This window comes from Heptranchias perlo, chromosome 13 (assembly GCF_035084215.1).
Source record: "Heptranchias perlo isolate sHepPer1 chromosome 13, sHepPer1.hap1, whole genome shotgun sequence".
Lineage (NCBI taxonomy): Eukaryota > Metazoa > Chordata > Chondrichthyes > Hexanchiformes > Hexanchidae > Heptranchias > Heptranchias perlo.
The window spans coordinates 17,785,972-17,799,172 of record NC_090337.1 but is presented as its reverse complement, the minus strand read 5'-3'; the positions used below and the strand labels follow the sequence as shown (position 1 = coordinate 17,799,172).

At 42.2% G+C, this 13,201-nt stretch overlaps 1 protein-coding gene across 1 annotated transcript in view; it reads left to right on the top strand.

Annotated features, from left to right (window-relative positions):
- The window catches only part of dner (delta/notch-like EGF repeat containing), a 227,826-nt gene that overhangs the window by 186,166 nt on the left and 28,459 nt on the right, over positions 1-13,201 (top strand). The window contains exon 8 of the mRNA XM_067995064.1: positions 8,670-8,894. Coding sequence (XP_067851165.1) covers positions 8,670-8,894 — 225 coding nt within the window. The remainder of the gene's footprint in view (positions 1-8,669; positions 8,895-13,201) is intronic.

Here is a 13,201-nt window from a genome sequence, read left to right as displayed (position 1 = left end):
CCTGTACGGAGCTATAATTTTTAGCCTTCAATTTACGACAATTCAACATCTGGACCTACTGACAAGAACCAGCTGAAGCAGCATTGGCCTGTTATTGGGACTAAGCAATTGAATACATAATAATTACTTGTACTCAGTGAGTGATGAAAATAAACACCTCCTTTCAAAAGGCAGAAATCACCATTATACTGAGACAGAAAGCAAATAGACAATAACGCAAAGCCGGGCAAGTCAGCCTGGTAGTGACCATTCTCTAAAATGAGCATTTTGGCCAGCCCAAAATTGAGTCTCAGGCCTCATTAATATTATTTGGGTGAGCAGCTCATTGCAATCCAATTTCTACAAGGATGCCTAAAGCAGCCCTTTCATTTACATATGTTTTAAGTGGCCACCAGGGACACCTGAAAAGTGGCCTTATCCAATATCAGGTCGGACGTCTTTTGGGCATACTTGCCTACCCTCTTGACCAAGGAATGTTGCATGGCACAGGAGAACCTAAACAAAGGGAGGGAAAAGTTTTAACTCCTGTATTGAGCATTCTTTCTTCTTCAATTTACTGACTATTCTGCAAACAGAAATGGACTATGCATACTATTGTGATGTGTCAGGTTGGCTCAGTTGAAGTGAGTCAGAAGACTGAGCAAAATAACAGTTTGAGTTTATAATGTAGGCAGGTATTCCAGTATAATACTGGAGGAGTGCTGCATTGTTAACAGTGGGTGAGATGTTAAAACTGAAGTCCTTTCTGTCATGACATCATTTGAAGAATAGAAAAGAATTCTCCCAACGTCATGGCCAATCATTCCTTCCTCAACCAATGCTACGAAACAAGATTAACTAACACTACTCACAGCTGTTTGTAGAACGTTGCTGGGGCAGAATGGATGCAGCATCTGCTTACACATTGCATTTCAAATATAATTCACTGTGTGACGTGCTGTGAGACATTATTAAAGTGATGAGGTGCTATATAAATGCAAGAATTGTTTACTAAACAAACTCTCTCTTACTGTCTGATCATTTAAAGGCTCCTTGCGATCAGGGTTTAATTGAACCTTACATGTGTATTGAAGAATTTAGTAGTAGTTCTTGTCAGAAGTGAAGGAGACCTATGTTTTCATTTGGTGGGAAGTGGAGGAGAGTTAAATTTCCATTTATTCATATAATATCATACCACACAGCATTATTTCATGTTATACTTCTAAACCGAATAAAGATTTGCATGCTGTAAAAGACCAAAATTGTTATCCACATTAGCAACAACATTGACTGTAACTAAATAATTTCACTGCTAATTTGCATTTTCCACTGAAAGGATAATCTTTTTACTACTCATTCCTAAAGCAAGTGCACAGTCTGCTAGCTGCAGCTGACAGAACTTAGCTGGTAGATTATCCAAATAAATTTCAGGCATCAATAAATACGGGCATTTGCAATTTGTCTATAATGGATCCCTCCAGACATTGAAACAACTGGGCCCAATTTTTAATGATTTAGACAAATATAATTCTCACCCATTCTCCATAAAAGGACATTTCTTCCTAGCTCAAAACCTATAAATGTGCAATATAAAAAACAATAAATTGGATAACAGTGAGTTACCAAGCACTAATTCTACTGGTTTTAACGATGTAAGAAACAGTAAGTGCAAAGCTTGAGCAGTTTGTCAATTCCAGCTGAGCTCTGGGGTTGAATTACTGACTAGAAAAAGAACTTGCATTTATATAGTGCCTTCCATGACCTCAGACTGTCCCAAATAACTTCACAACCAATTAATTACTCTTGAAGGGTAGTCACTGTTGTAATGTAGGGAAATACAGCCAATTTGTGCACAGCAAGGTCCCACAATAACAATGACAAAAATTACCAGATCTTTTACATGATGTTGGTTGAGGGATAAATGTTGCCCTTTGAATTGAGCCATGCGAATTTACGTCCATCTGCCAGTGGTTATTGGGAGCTGCTTGTCCGACATCTAGTATTGGGCAAGCAGAAATTTCCTCCCATTAAATACTGGGAAGACCAAAGCCATTGTCTTTGGTCCCCACCACAAACTCTGTTTCCTAGCCACCAACTCCATTCCTCTCCCTGGCCCCTGCCTCAGGCTGAACCAAACTGTTTGTAACCTTAGCATCCTTTTTTTATTCATTCATGGGATGAGGGCGTCGCTGGTCAGGCCAGCATTTATTAACCATCCCTCATTGCCCTTGCGAAGCCAATGGTGAGACGCCTTCTTGAACCGCTGCAGTCCGTTTGACCCTGAGCGGAGCTTCCAATCCCATATCCTCTCCATCACCAAGACCGCCTACTTCCACCTCTATAACATCACCTATCTCCGCCCCTGACTTATCTAATCTGCTGCTGAAATTTTCATCCATGCCTTTGTTACCTCTAGACTTGACTATTCCAATGCTCTCCTGGCCAGCCTCCTGACTTGCACGCTCCATAAACTTGAGCTCATCCAAAACTCTGCTGCCCGTGTCCTAACTCACACCAAGTCCCATTCACCCATCATTCCTGTGCTCACTGACCTACAATGGCTCCCGGTCCGGCAACGCCTCGATTTTAAAATTCTCATCCCTGTTTTCAAATTGCTCCATGGCCACGCCCCTCCCTATCTCTGTAACCTCCTCCAGCCCTACAACCCTCCGAGATCTCTGTGGTCCTCCAATTCTGGCCTCTTGCGCATCCCCGATTTTCTTTGTTCCACAATTGGCAGCCATGCCTTCAGATGTCTGGGCCCTAAGCTCTGGAATTCACTCCAAAAACCTCTCCGCCTCTCTACCTCTCTCTCCTCCTTTAAGACGCTTCTTAAAACCTACCACTTTGACCAAGGGTCAACTGTCCTAATATCTCCTTATGTGGCTCGGTGTCAAATTATTTTTGATCATTGCTCCTGTGAAGTGTCTTGGGACATTTTACTACGTTAAAGGCAAGTTGTTGTTCCTGTTGTAGAGATGGCAATGAAGATCGGCGGAACTATGAGCCATTTCTTGAACCTTGTGATGTTATATATTAATATTGTAAATAAATTTGTATCCTGAAACCATTAATGTAGGCAATATTAAAATAACCAGAAACAAATTGACTGTTAAATTATAAAGGTAATGGTGGAAATCAGAATCATGATATATATATAAAACCAATCCCCAATTTGCTGAAAATTATAGAAATTATTTTCAAAGATTATAGTGAATTATCTGATTATACAGACACTGGTGGGATGGTTTTAGTTAGTTTGAGATTGTTCCTGGTGTCTTGATTCTCTTGCTGCTTGCAATTTTATGCTTGAATAAGAAAAATATTTCTGAAACAATGCCCAACTTCAGTTGTTTTGTTTTGCAGTAGGTTTTGAAGTGTTCCTTTCAATAAAGGGTAAATCCAAGATTCTTTGATTTAGCCTATGACTTTTCCTCATGACACTTGCTAGTGACTCTAGTGCATGGATAAGATCCCCATGGGATAGCCCTATTTTCCAATCAAACAACCTTGCATTGGTCAGTCAATGGATTCTTGGACGTTAAAACAGTACACTGATGCTAGCTGTTATTCTGTGTTCAGGATTCAGCAAAACTGCTATGAAATAATGAGTTGGAGGTGGCCTCACTTAAATCAAGATAATGAAGTTTCAGATGGCATAGAGGATATTATACTGCATTTTTAGAGTGGTTTTACAAATGTAGTGGCACAAACCCAATCCCAGAGGTACATTGTAACGAGACTGAAAAAATGTCCTTGTCTGACTAAGCAGCCATTAATTGTATATGAAGCAACTGCTCCTCTTAGCAGTTCATGCTTCAGTCGGGTAATTACAGGTGCTCCTGTAATTTAGGAAAGGGTGTCAAACAAATGGTCAAATAAGTGCTGCAATCACTATGGAAACAAATTTCTCTGAGGTGCGGCTCTGATTCCATGCCTGTGCTTTCCATCTGTGTTGTTTCTGATAACATAACGGGATTAGCTGCAGCAAAACAAATCCACTCCCTGCACTGCTTCTACAGTCCCTCAGCTAATGTACAAATCCTTTAATAGGCTTGCGCAGTGTTCAAACGGATTAAACATTTTTTCATTTAACAAGATTGTTTCTTTCAGTTATCAAGATGGCTTGGTAATTGGATGCAGTTCCTTGTCTTTTTGAAGATGTGGAACTATAGAGCCTGAATTATGGATTAACCTGGCATCTGTAGTAGACTTGAGCACAAAGAAGGGTGGGAGACAAAAACAACAAGAAGAATTTGCATTTATATTGCCCCTTGAATTTAAAAATTTATGCCACATCACTTCACAAAGGCTTAAAGAAAATGTGGATGATGAGCCAAAGGAGATATGGGGAGAAGTAGCCAAAAAAACTGGTCAAAGAGGAGAGGAAATTGGAGCAGTGAAGGAGTTTAGGGAGGGTATTTCAGAGCATGGGGTGTAGGCGGCTGAAGGCACAGCCACCAATGGTGTGGTGAATGGATGCACGGAAGGCCAGCGTCAGAGGAATGGAGAGTTTGGAGGGTGATTGCGTGCAGGTAAATATACAAATATTTGCAAGAAAAGATAATGCATGAATCAATATGTCGCTGCATCAAAATTTTTATGAATTACACAAATAGAAATATACAATTTGCATATCTTACAGCTTATTTAGTCGCTCATTTAGCAATCCAATCAACACAAAACCAATAATTAACAAAAACCATAATATTTTACATGATTGATTATAGAACGTGCAGTTATTTCAAATGTAAACTTTGGAAGTGGATTGACTTTACCTACTGTTTCTCACCATTGAAAACCAAATAATTGGGCAGTGTTTTACACTGAGTTTTGTATTTAAGTGAAATACTTGAACCAGAAATGGTTTGGTGCATTGGAATTCAATACAGGTACCAAATTTATCCTTGAATCACATCTACATACTGTCCCCTGCCAACATCATCTTCAGACATTGGGTCAGCTTTCACATACATGTTGATGACTCCGAGCTCTACCTCTCCGCCACCTCTCTCAACCCCTCCCACTGCCTCTGTGTTATCAGACTGCTTGTACGACATCCAGTCTTGGATTAGCTGCAATTTCCTCCAGCTAAACATTGGGAAGACCTGAGACATTGTCTTTGGTCCCTGCTACAAACTCCATACCCTCACCACTGATTCCATCTCCCTTCCTGGCCACAGGCTGAACCAAACTGTTTGCAACCTCGGCATCCTATTTGACCCTGAGTTCAGCTTCCAACCTCATGTCCTCTCCATCACAAAGACCACCTATTTCCACAACATTGCCCATTGGTTAGACTTGGCTGTGATATCCCCTTGGTTGGATAGCCTGGTGAAGTACCAGAATATGACAGACACCTATGGAACCATATCCATGTGAGGAGGCAATGCCTTCGAGAGAAGAGAGTGAAAATTGACTGGAAAAAGAATAAGGAAAAAAATACTGCTGCAGACTTGATGGTCTGAATCGTCTATTTATCTGCTAGAACCTTCTTGTATGTAAACTTAATTTTTTTTTAATAGTTTATGGTACAGGCAACATGACCTATGGTGGCTGATGAGGGGAGTTTATCAATTTGAATTTATTATCGCCCTCCCTATACACTGTTGTCTGCACAGCTGTTGGGAAGATGGCCTGGTTCATCCATCAGCCAGTTTCAGTAACTTTCTGCTAGAGGGGGCTCCAAGTTGATTTCCCCCATCAACTTTTACTCCCTGTTGTAGGAAAGCTGTTATCAAGCTGACACTATAGGGTTATTGTAGCTACAAATGTACAAAGATCTTCAGACAAGAGATTAAAGAGCCTTGGTCCTTGGTTGAACTATTGACAGACCCTGAAGAACAAAGGATCGGTCAGATAATACAGCACTACTCACCAAAGGCAAGTTGACAATATACATACTATTTGCTCATTGTCAATGCTAAGTGCTAAAGTATTTAGATAAGTGTATTTGCTTTAGCTTTAATAAATCTCCAACCCTGAAGAAGAGTGATTAACTAGGTCAGATTACCTGAAGTAGAGTTTTAATCTTGTTAAATTGGAGGTACCCTTGTGACATGGGTCAGTAATTGGTTGGGAGGTAGGAGACAGACAGTAGGGACCTTCTGATTGGCGGGATGTGACAAGTCATGTTCCCTAGGGATCTGTACTGAGGCCTCAGCTTTTCACCATATTTATGATGGCTGAATGAATAGAGAGTTGTATATCCAAGTTTGCAAATGACAGTAAATCAGAAGGCACAGTAAGTTGTGTAGATGGGAGCAAGAAGTTACAAAGCGACATAAACATACTCAAGTGAGTGGACAAAACTATGGCAGTGCGAGGTTATCCACTTTGGATCTGAGAAAGAGAAAATGGAATATTTCCTTAATGGTGAGTAAGTAGGAGCTGTGGAGAAGTAAAGAGATTTAGATAGCCATTTGCACAAATTACTAAGAGGTAGAGCACAGGTACAAAAATAGATTGGTCTTGGAGGGGGTACAGTGCAGATTCACCAGAATGGTACGAGGGTTTAAAGGTTAAATTATGAGGACAGATTGCAGAAACTTGGCTTGTATTCCCTTTAGTTTAGAAGGTTGAGGGGTGATCTAATTGAGGTGTTTAAAATGATAAAGGGATTTGATAGGGTAGATACAGAGAAACTCTTTCCTCTGGTGAAGGAATCCAGATCAAGAGGGCATAATCTTAAAATTGGAGCTAGGCCAATCAGGAAGCGCTTTTTCGCGCAAAGGATGGTAGAAATCTGGAACTCTCTCCTCCAAAAGGCTGTGGATGCAGGGTCAATCGAAATTTTCCAGACTGAGATCGGTAGATTTTTGTTGGGTAAAAGTATCAATGATATGAAACAAAGGTGGGTCAATGAAGTTGAGGTACAGATCAACTGCAATCTAACTGAATGGTGGAACAGGCCTGAGAGGCTTAATGGCCTATTCTTGTTCCTACGTAAGTTTAAAAAAAAGAGATTCTTACCTAGATTTCAGAAGTTAGTTTTTAGAAGTTAGGGTAGGTGCGGAACTTCCACCCACCGCTTACAAAGCAAATGACAGGCCGGAGAGAGGCCAACGGCAGGGATTCCCTAAGCCAGGAGTTCCCACTCATGAACCTCAATTGGTTCTATTGGCAGCTGGTATGCTATGAGAGGTGAGGTATGCCAGCTTCCACAAGATGCATATGGGCCTGGATGCCTAAAATTTATCCTTGCTTGGGGGACCAATCAAAGCATTGGCAGGGTCAGGGGGCCTGTCAAATTTCCACTAGCATGGTTTGGGCGAGTGGTAAAGATGCACCTAAAGTGAAGGTCAGTGTTGGAGGGCACTGGTGGGTATAATACCAACACAAGTGCCAAGATCACAGCCCATGGAATTTTGGGACTATTATTAGAACAAATCTGTGCCATGTTCAGTCCTTGATATCTTAAGGGTCAACCAGAATTTCAGTGGGTCATTTCTATTCATTTGCTTTATGTAGCTTGACTCAGCTACCAAGTTGGGCATTACACAAATCTAAACCTCAATCCATTATTCCTTCACTCCTTTTTGGAGGAATACCTGTTCTTGGTATCACCTTCAATACCATGAACTGTAAATTAGGAACTCAATTTATGGAGAATCACAACATGATTTTTTTTTTGTTCTCGAGATGTGGATGATGCTGGCAAAGCTATATTTATTGCCCAACCCTAATTGCTCTGAGAAGGCGGTGGTGTGCCTTCTTCTTGAACCACTGCAGTCCTTGTTGCGATGGTGCTCCCATGATGCTGTTGTGTAGGAAATTCCAAGACACTGACCCAGCAACAATGGAATGGCAGGATGGCGTATAACTTGGAAGGGATCTTGGATGTGATAGTACTCTCACGATATTGCTGCTCTTGTCCTCCTCGGAGATTGTGGGGGGAGAGAGGTCCTGTTAAAGTAAGCTTGACAGTGAGTTGCTGCAGTGCATCCCGTAGATGGTACGTACTGCAGCCACAGTGAGTCACTGGTAGATATTTAATCCAGTGGCACAGGCCCCAAACAAACAGACTGCTTTGTTCTGAATGGTGTTGAGTTTCCGTAGTGTTGTTGAGACTGCGTCCATCCAGGCGAGTGCTGAGTATTCTATAACACTCCTGACTTAAGCCTTGGAGATGCTAAAGAGGCTTTGAGGGGTCGGGAGTACCCAGTCTCTGCCCTGCTCTTGTAGCCACGGTGTTGATTTTTACGTTAGTCCACCCTGAAAACAAAACAAAAAAAAGACAACACAAGAATGGGATTCGATTTGCTGAACCAACATATTGTTTAAGCTACACAAGTTTTTAGGATCACAATTCGCTTCATCAGGTGAATGAAGTTGTTTAAATATATACAGTTACAATTTAGAATTCACCTGCTGAATTAACCTTCCAGATCCTGAAAGCCTTTATATTTTACAGTGTTACAGTACCCATCCTTGTACAATAGATTCAGGCAAGTTACCTCGTTAGTCGTCAATGACTGCTCCAGACTGTCACTGGGGGTGAAGTTTCTAGGGGCGTCTTCCGTTCCATCGCCATATCTTTTTCGGCGGAAACCCCATTTATTCACAGGAGGAGGAAAAGGCCTGGGGAATTTTACCCCCATTAAGTCCCTAAGTCTCAGCATGTATGTATACTGTCATCACGTTCACTTTCAGTGTGTCAATAACATGTTTGTCTGTGATTTAAATTGCAGGTTTTACAGGCCCGGCATGTGAACAGAAGTTAGACCCTTGTGCCTTATCACCATGCCAGAACAATGGGACCTGCTTTGCAGATGGCATGTCGTATAGTTGTAACTGCAGTCCAGCCTATACTGGACCACTCTGTGCTCAGCTAATTGACTTCTGTGCCCTTAATCCCTGCTCCCATGGCATCTGCCGCAGCGTTGGAACCAGTTACAAATGCCTTTGTGTCCCAGGTACGATACATTCTCATTGAGCTTCATTGTTTCCTCCTTTTTCTTCAGTAAAGATGTCATAGTGGTACAGTGAATATTTTCATTGCAGTGAACACATGACCCATTTGTTTGAAGAATATTTCTTCTAAGATAGTCATATGGAATTCTAGCACACTGATCCAAAGATGGCTGAAATGGCCTGCCAAATTTAAAAATGTTGATGCAATACAATGTGACAAATAAAATAATAAAAACTGTATGCACAGGCACAGAAGTAGGTATTAATCAGGGACAAAATCAGATCAATGTTAGTCACTCAAACATAAAAACAAGATGAATAGGAAGAGACAGCTGGCCCATCAAGCCTGTCTCATACTGCCATGGTGCAATTTATGAGCCTCATCTGACCCCCATCCCCACCAACCAGCCACACAATCTCCTGCTAGAGGCAAAAACCAGAGAAAAAAACCTAGATCAATTTCAGGGGAAAAAACACTCTGGGAAATTCTTCTCCAACCTCAAAAACGATCAAACAAGTTCAAGGAGACCAGTGAATGGCAGACACATCCCCCAATACCCCACCTACCTTTTAAATACTTTGATGTTAGCCAGAGTTAGTCATCCAGCTCCTGTTTGAAAGTTTGCAGTGAATCTGCACTCTCTGCATGAGTCAGCAACTTGTTCCATCGGTTGGCAACTGTCTGTGAAAAGAAATACATTCTGACATCTAATCTAGCTCTGTGCTTATGTAATTTATACTCATGTCCCCTGGTCCTCTCTAATCTATCTAACTCAAATGGCCTACCCACATGGATTAAGTCTAACCCTTTCATTATTTAAAAGATCTCAATTAAATCTCCACAAAGTCTACACTTTTCTAGAGTAAAATGCCCAGTTGTATAAGCCTATTGTGGTAACTTAGGGCCTTTAAACTAGATATAAATCTAGTCATTCCCCTCTGAACCTTTTCCCACATTTCTACAATCACCCACCACATACCAGCACCTGAACTGGACACAGAATTCTAGATGAGGTCTAACCAAGGTCTTCTACAAGGATAGGATAGTATGTTTGTTTTGTCCTCGATCATTCTTGCAATGTTTCCTAACACTCTATAGGGACAGAGTCTTATTTTATTTAGGTTAGAGTCCTAGTTCTATTTCGATGACCCATTTCAATCAGAATTCATGCTCAGGTCAGATTCAGAGTAAGTCCAAGGTGAAATGTCTTTTTTAACCCTTCCTGCATTAACCCTTCCTGCATCTTGAAGAGACAGTTAATAGGAAAAGTTAACTTTGGCTTATCAAGATCCATTGTATTTCTTTTATTGGTATAACAGGTCATAACCAATCCGAAGCAAGATGCAAGGCAGTGATCCAATTGAGGGGTTTACACAGAAATCTTTTTACTGCCCCAATAATGTGCCTTAGAGTAGCACAAGAGAGCAGACCTGAGCGGGAGGCCCGGGAACCTCGCCCTATAAAAGCGGCAGTGGGGGCGGAGGCAGCAGTAACACGAGGGTGCGGACCTGAGCGGGAGGCCCAGGAACCTCGCCCTATAAAAGCGGCAGTGGGGGCGGAGGCAGCAGTGACACACGAGAGTGGACCTGAGCGGGAGGCCCAGGAACCTCGCCCTATAAAAACGGCAGTGGGGGCGGAGGCAGCAGTAACACGAGGGTGCGGACCTGAGCGGGAGGCCCAGGAACCTCGCCCTATAAAAGCGGCAGTGGGGGCGGAGGCAGCAGTGACACGCGAGAGTGGACCTGAGCGGAAGGCCCAGGAACCTCGCCCTATAAAACCGGCAGTGGGGGCGGAGGCGGCAGTGACACGAGGGTGCGGACCTGAGCGGGAGGCCCAGGAACCTCGCCCTATAAAAGAGAGAAATCAAAAACAAAAAAAAAATCACGGAGTGATGTAACAGGCCAGCAGGTAGATGATTCTTGGTGAGTATTACTGTATTTTTGCACTCTAAACTAGAGCAGTGGTTTAAACTAAGAGCTGGAAAACTATAACTTGCTATTACTTTATTAAATTAATAACTTAAACTAGATAAACTAATTTAGTTAATAAAACTAAAAATATTGAGTGAATAAAAACTTTAACTAATTAAATATATGAAACAAGGTTAGATAACGATGGCAGGGCAGGTGGTGTGTCGTAACTGCAGCATGTGGGTGATGGAGGAGACCAGTGAGATAACGAGCACCCACATCAGCAGTAAGTGTCTGCAGCTCGAGGATCTTCGGCTCAGAATTGTTGAGCTGGAGTTCGAGCTGCAGACATTGCGATTCATCAGGGAGGGGGAGAGTTATCTGGACACTTTGATCCAGGAGGCAGTCACACCCCTTAGATCAGGTAGTACTTTAGATTCGTTCAGTGGTCAGGGACAGGAGGATGTAACTGTGAGACAGGCAGGTATGGGTCCCCAGGGTGCAGTAATGGAGGAGCCTCAGCCTTTGACCTTGTCCAACAGGTACAAGGTACTTGCTACCTGTATGGATGAGAACAAAGACTGCAGGGAGGATGGGCAAACTGACCACGGCACCGTGGTACAGGAGGCCATTCAAGTTGGGGGAGTAAAAAGGAATTTTGTAGGGGATAGTATAGTCGGGGGATAGATACTGTTCTCTGCAGCCGCGGCCAGGAGTCCCGAAGGCTGTGTTCCCAGGGTAAAGGATATCTCCTTGCGGCTGGAGAAGAACTTGGAGCAGGAGGGGGAGGATCCAGTTGTCATGGTCCATGTAGGAACCAACGACATAGGTAGAACTAAGAATGAGGTTCTGCTGAGGGAGTTTAAGGAGCTAGGGTCTAAATTAATAAGCAGAACCTCAAAGGTAATAATCTCTGGATTACTACTGAGCCACACGCAAATTGGCAAAGGGACAAACAGATCAAAGAGCGAAATCCTATGGCTTAAAGAGTGGTGGGGAGACAGGGGTTTAATTCATCGTGCACTGATGCCAGTACTGGGAAAAGAGGGAATAATGGGGAATAAGGAAATGGCAGAGACAATAAACAAATATTTTGTAACTGTCTTCACAGTAGAAAACACAAAAAATATACTAGTAAAGAGGGAGCCAAAGGTCTAATGAGAGTAAGGAACTTAAAGCAATTAATATTAGTAAAGAAAAAGTACTGGAGAAATTAGTGGGACTAAAAGCCAACAATTCCCCTGCACCTGATGGCCTACGTCCTAGGGTTCTAAAAGAGGTGGCTGCAGAGATAGTGGATGTAATGGTTGTGATCTTCCAAAATGCCCTAGATTCTATAATGGTCCCAGTGGATTGGAAGGTAGCAAATATAACACTGCTATTCAAGAAAGGAGGGAGAGGGAAAACAGGGAACTACAGGCCAGTTAGCCTGACATCAGTAGTTGGGAAAATGCTGGAATCTATTATTAAGGACATAGTAATGGGGCACTTAGAAAATCATAATATGATTAGGCAGAGTCAACACGGGATTAAGAAAGGGAAATCATGTTTGACAAATCTATTAGAGTTTTTTGAGGATGTAACTAGCAGGGTAGATAAAGGGGAACCAGTGGATGTAATGTCTTTGGATTTTCAAAAGGTATTCAATAAGGTGCCACATAAAAGGTTGTTACACAAGATAAGGGCTCATGGGGTTAGGGGTAATATATTAGCATAGATTGAGGATTGGTTAACGGACGGAAAAAGAGAGGAGATATAAACGGGTCATTCTCAGGTTGTCAGCCTGTAACTAGTGGAGTGCTGCAAGGATCAGTGCTGGGGCCTCAGCTATTTACAATCTATATTAGTGATTTAGATGAAGGGATCGAGTGTAATGTATCCAAGTTTGCTGACGATACAAAGCTAGGTGGGGAGGACACAGAGTCTGCAAAGGGATATAGACAGGTGAAGCGAGTGGGCAAGAAGGAGGCAGATGGAGTATAATGTGTGGAAATGTGAGGTTATTCACTTTGGTAGGAAGAATAGAAAAACAGAATATTTTCTCAATGGTGGGAAGCTATAAAATGTTGGTGTTGAGAGGGATTTTGGTGTCTTTGTATACAAAACACAGAAAGTTAACATGCAGGTACAGCAAGCAATTAGGAAGGCAAATGGTATGTTGTTCTTTATTGCAAGGAGGTTGGAGTACAAGAGTAAGGAAGTCTTGCTGCAATTATACAGGGCTTTGGTGAGACCACACCTGGAGTACTGTGCACACTTTTGGTCTCCTTGCCTAAGGAAGGATATACTTGCCTTAGAGGCGATGCAATGAAGGTTTACTAGATTGATTCCTGGGATGAGAGGGTTGTTCTATTAGGAGAGATTGAGTGCAATGGGCCTATACTCTCAGGAGTTAAGA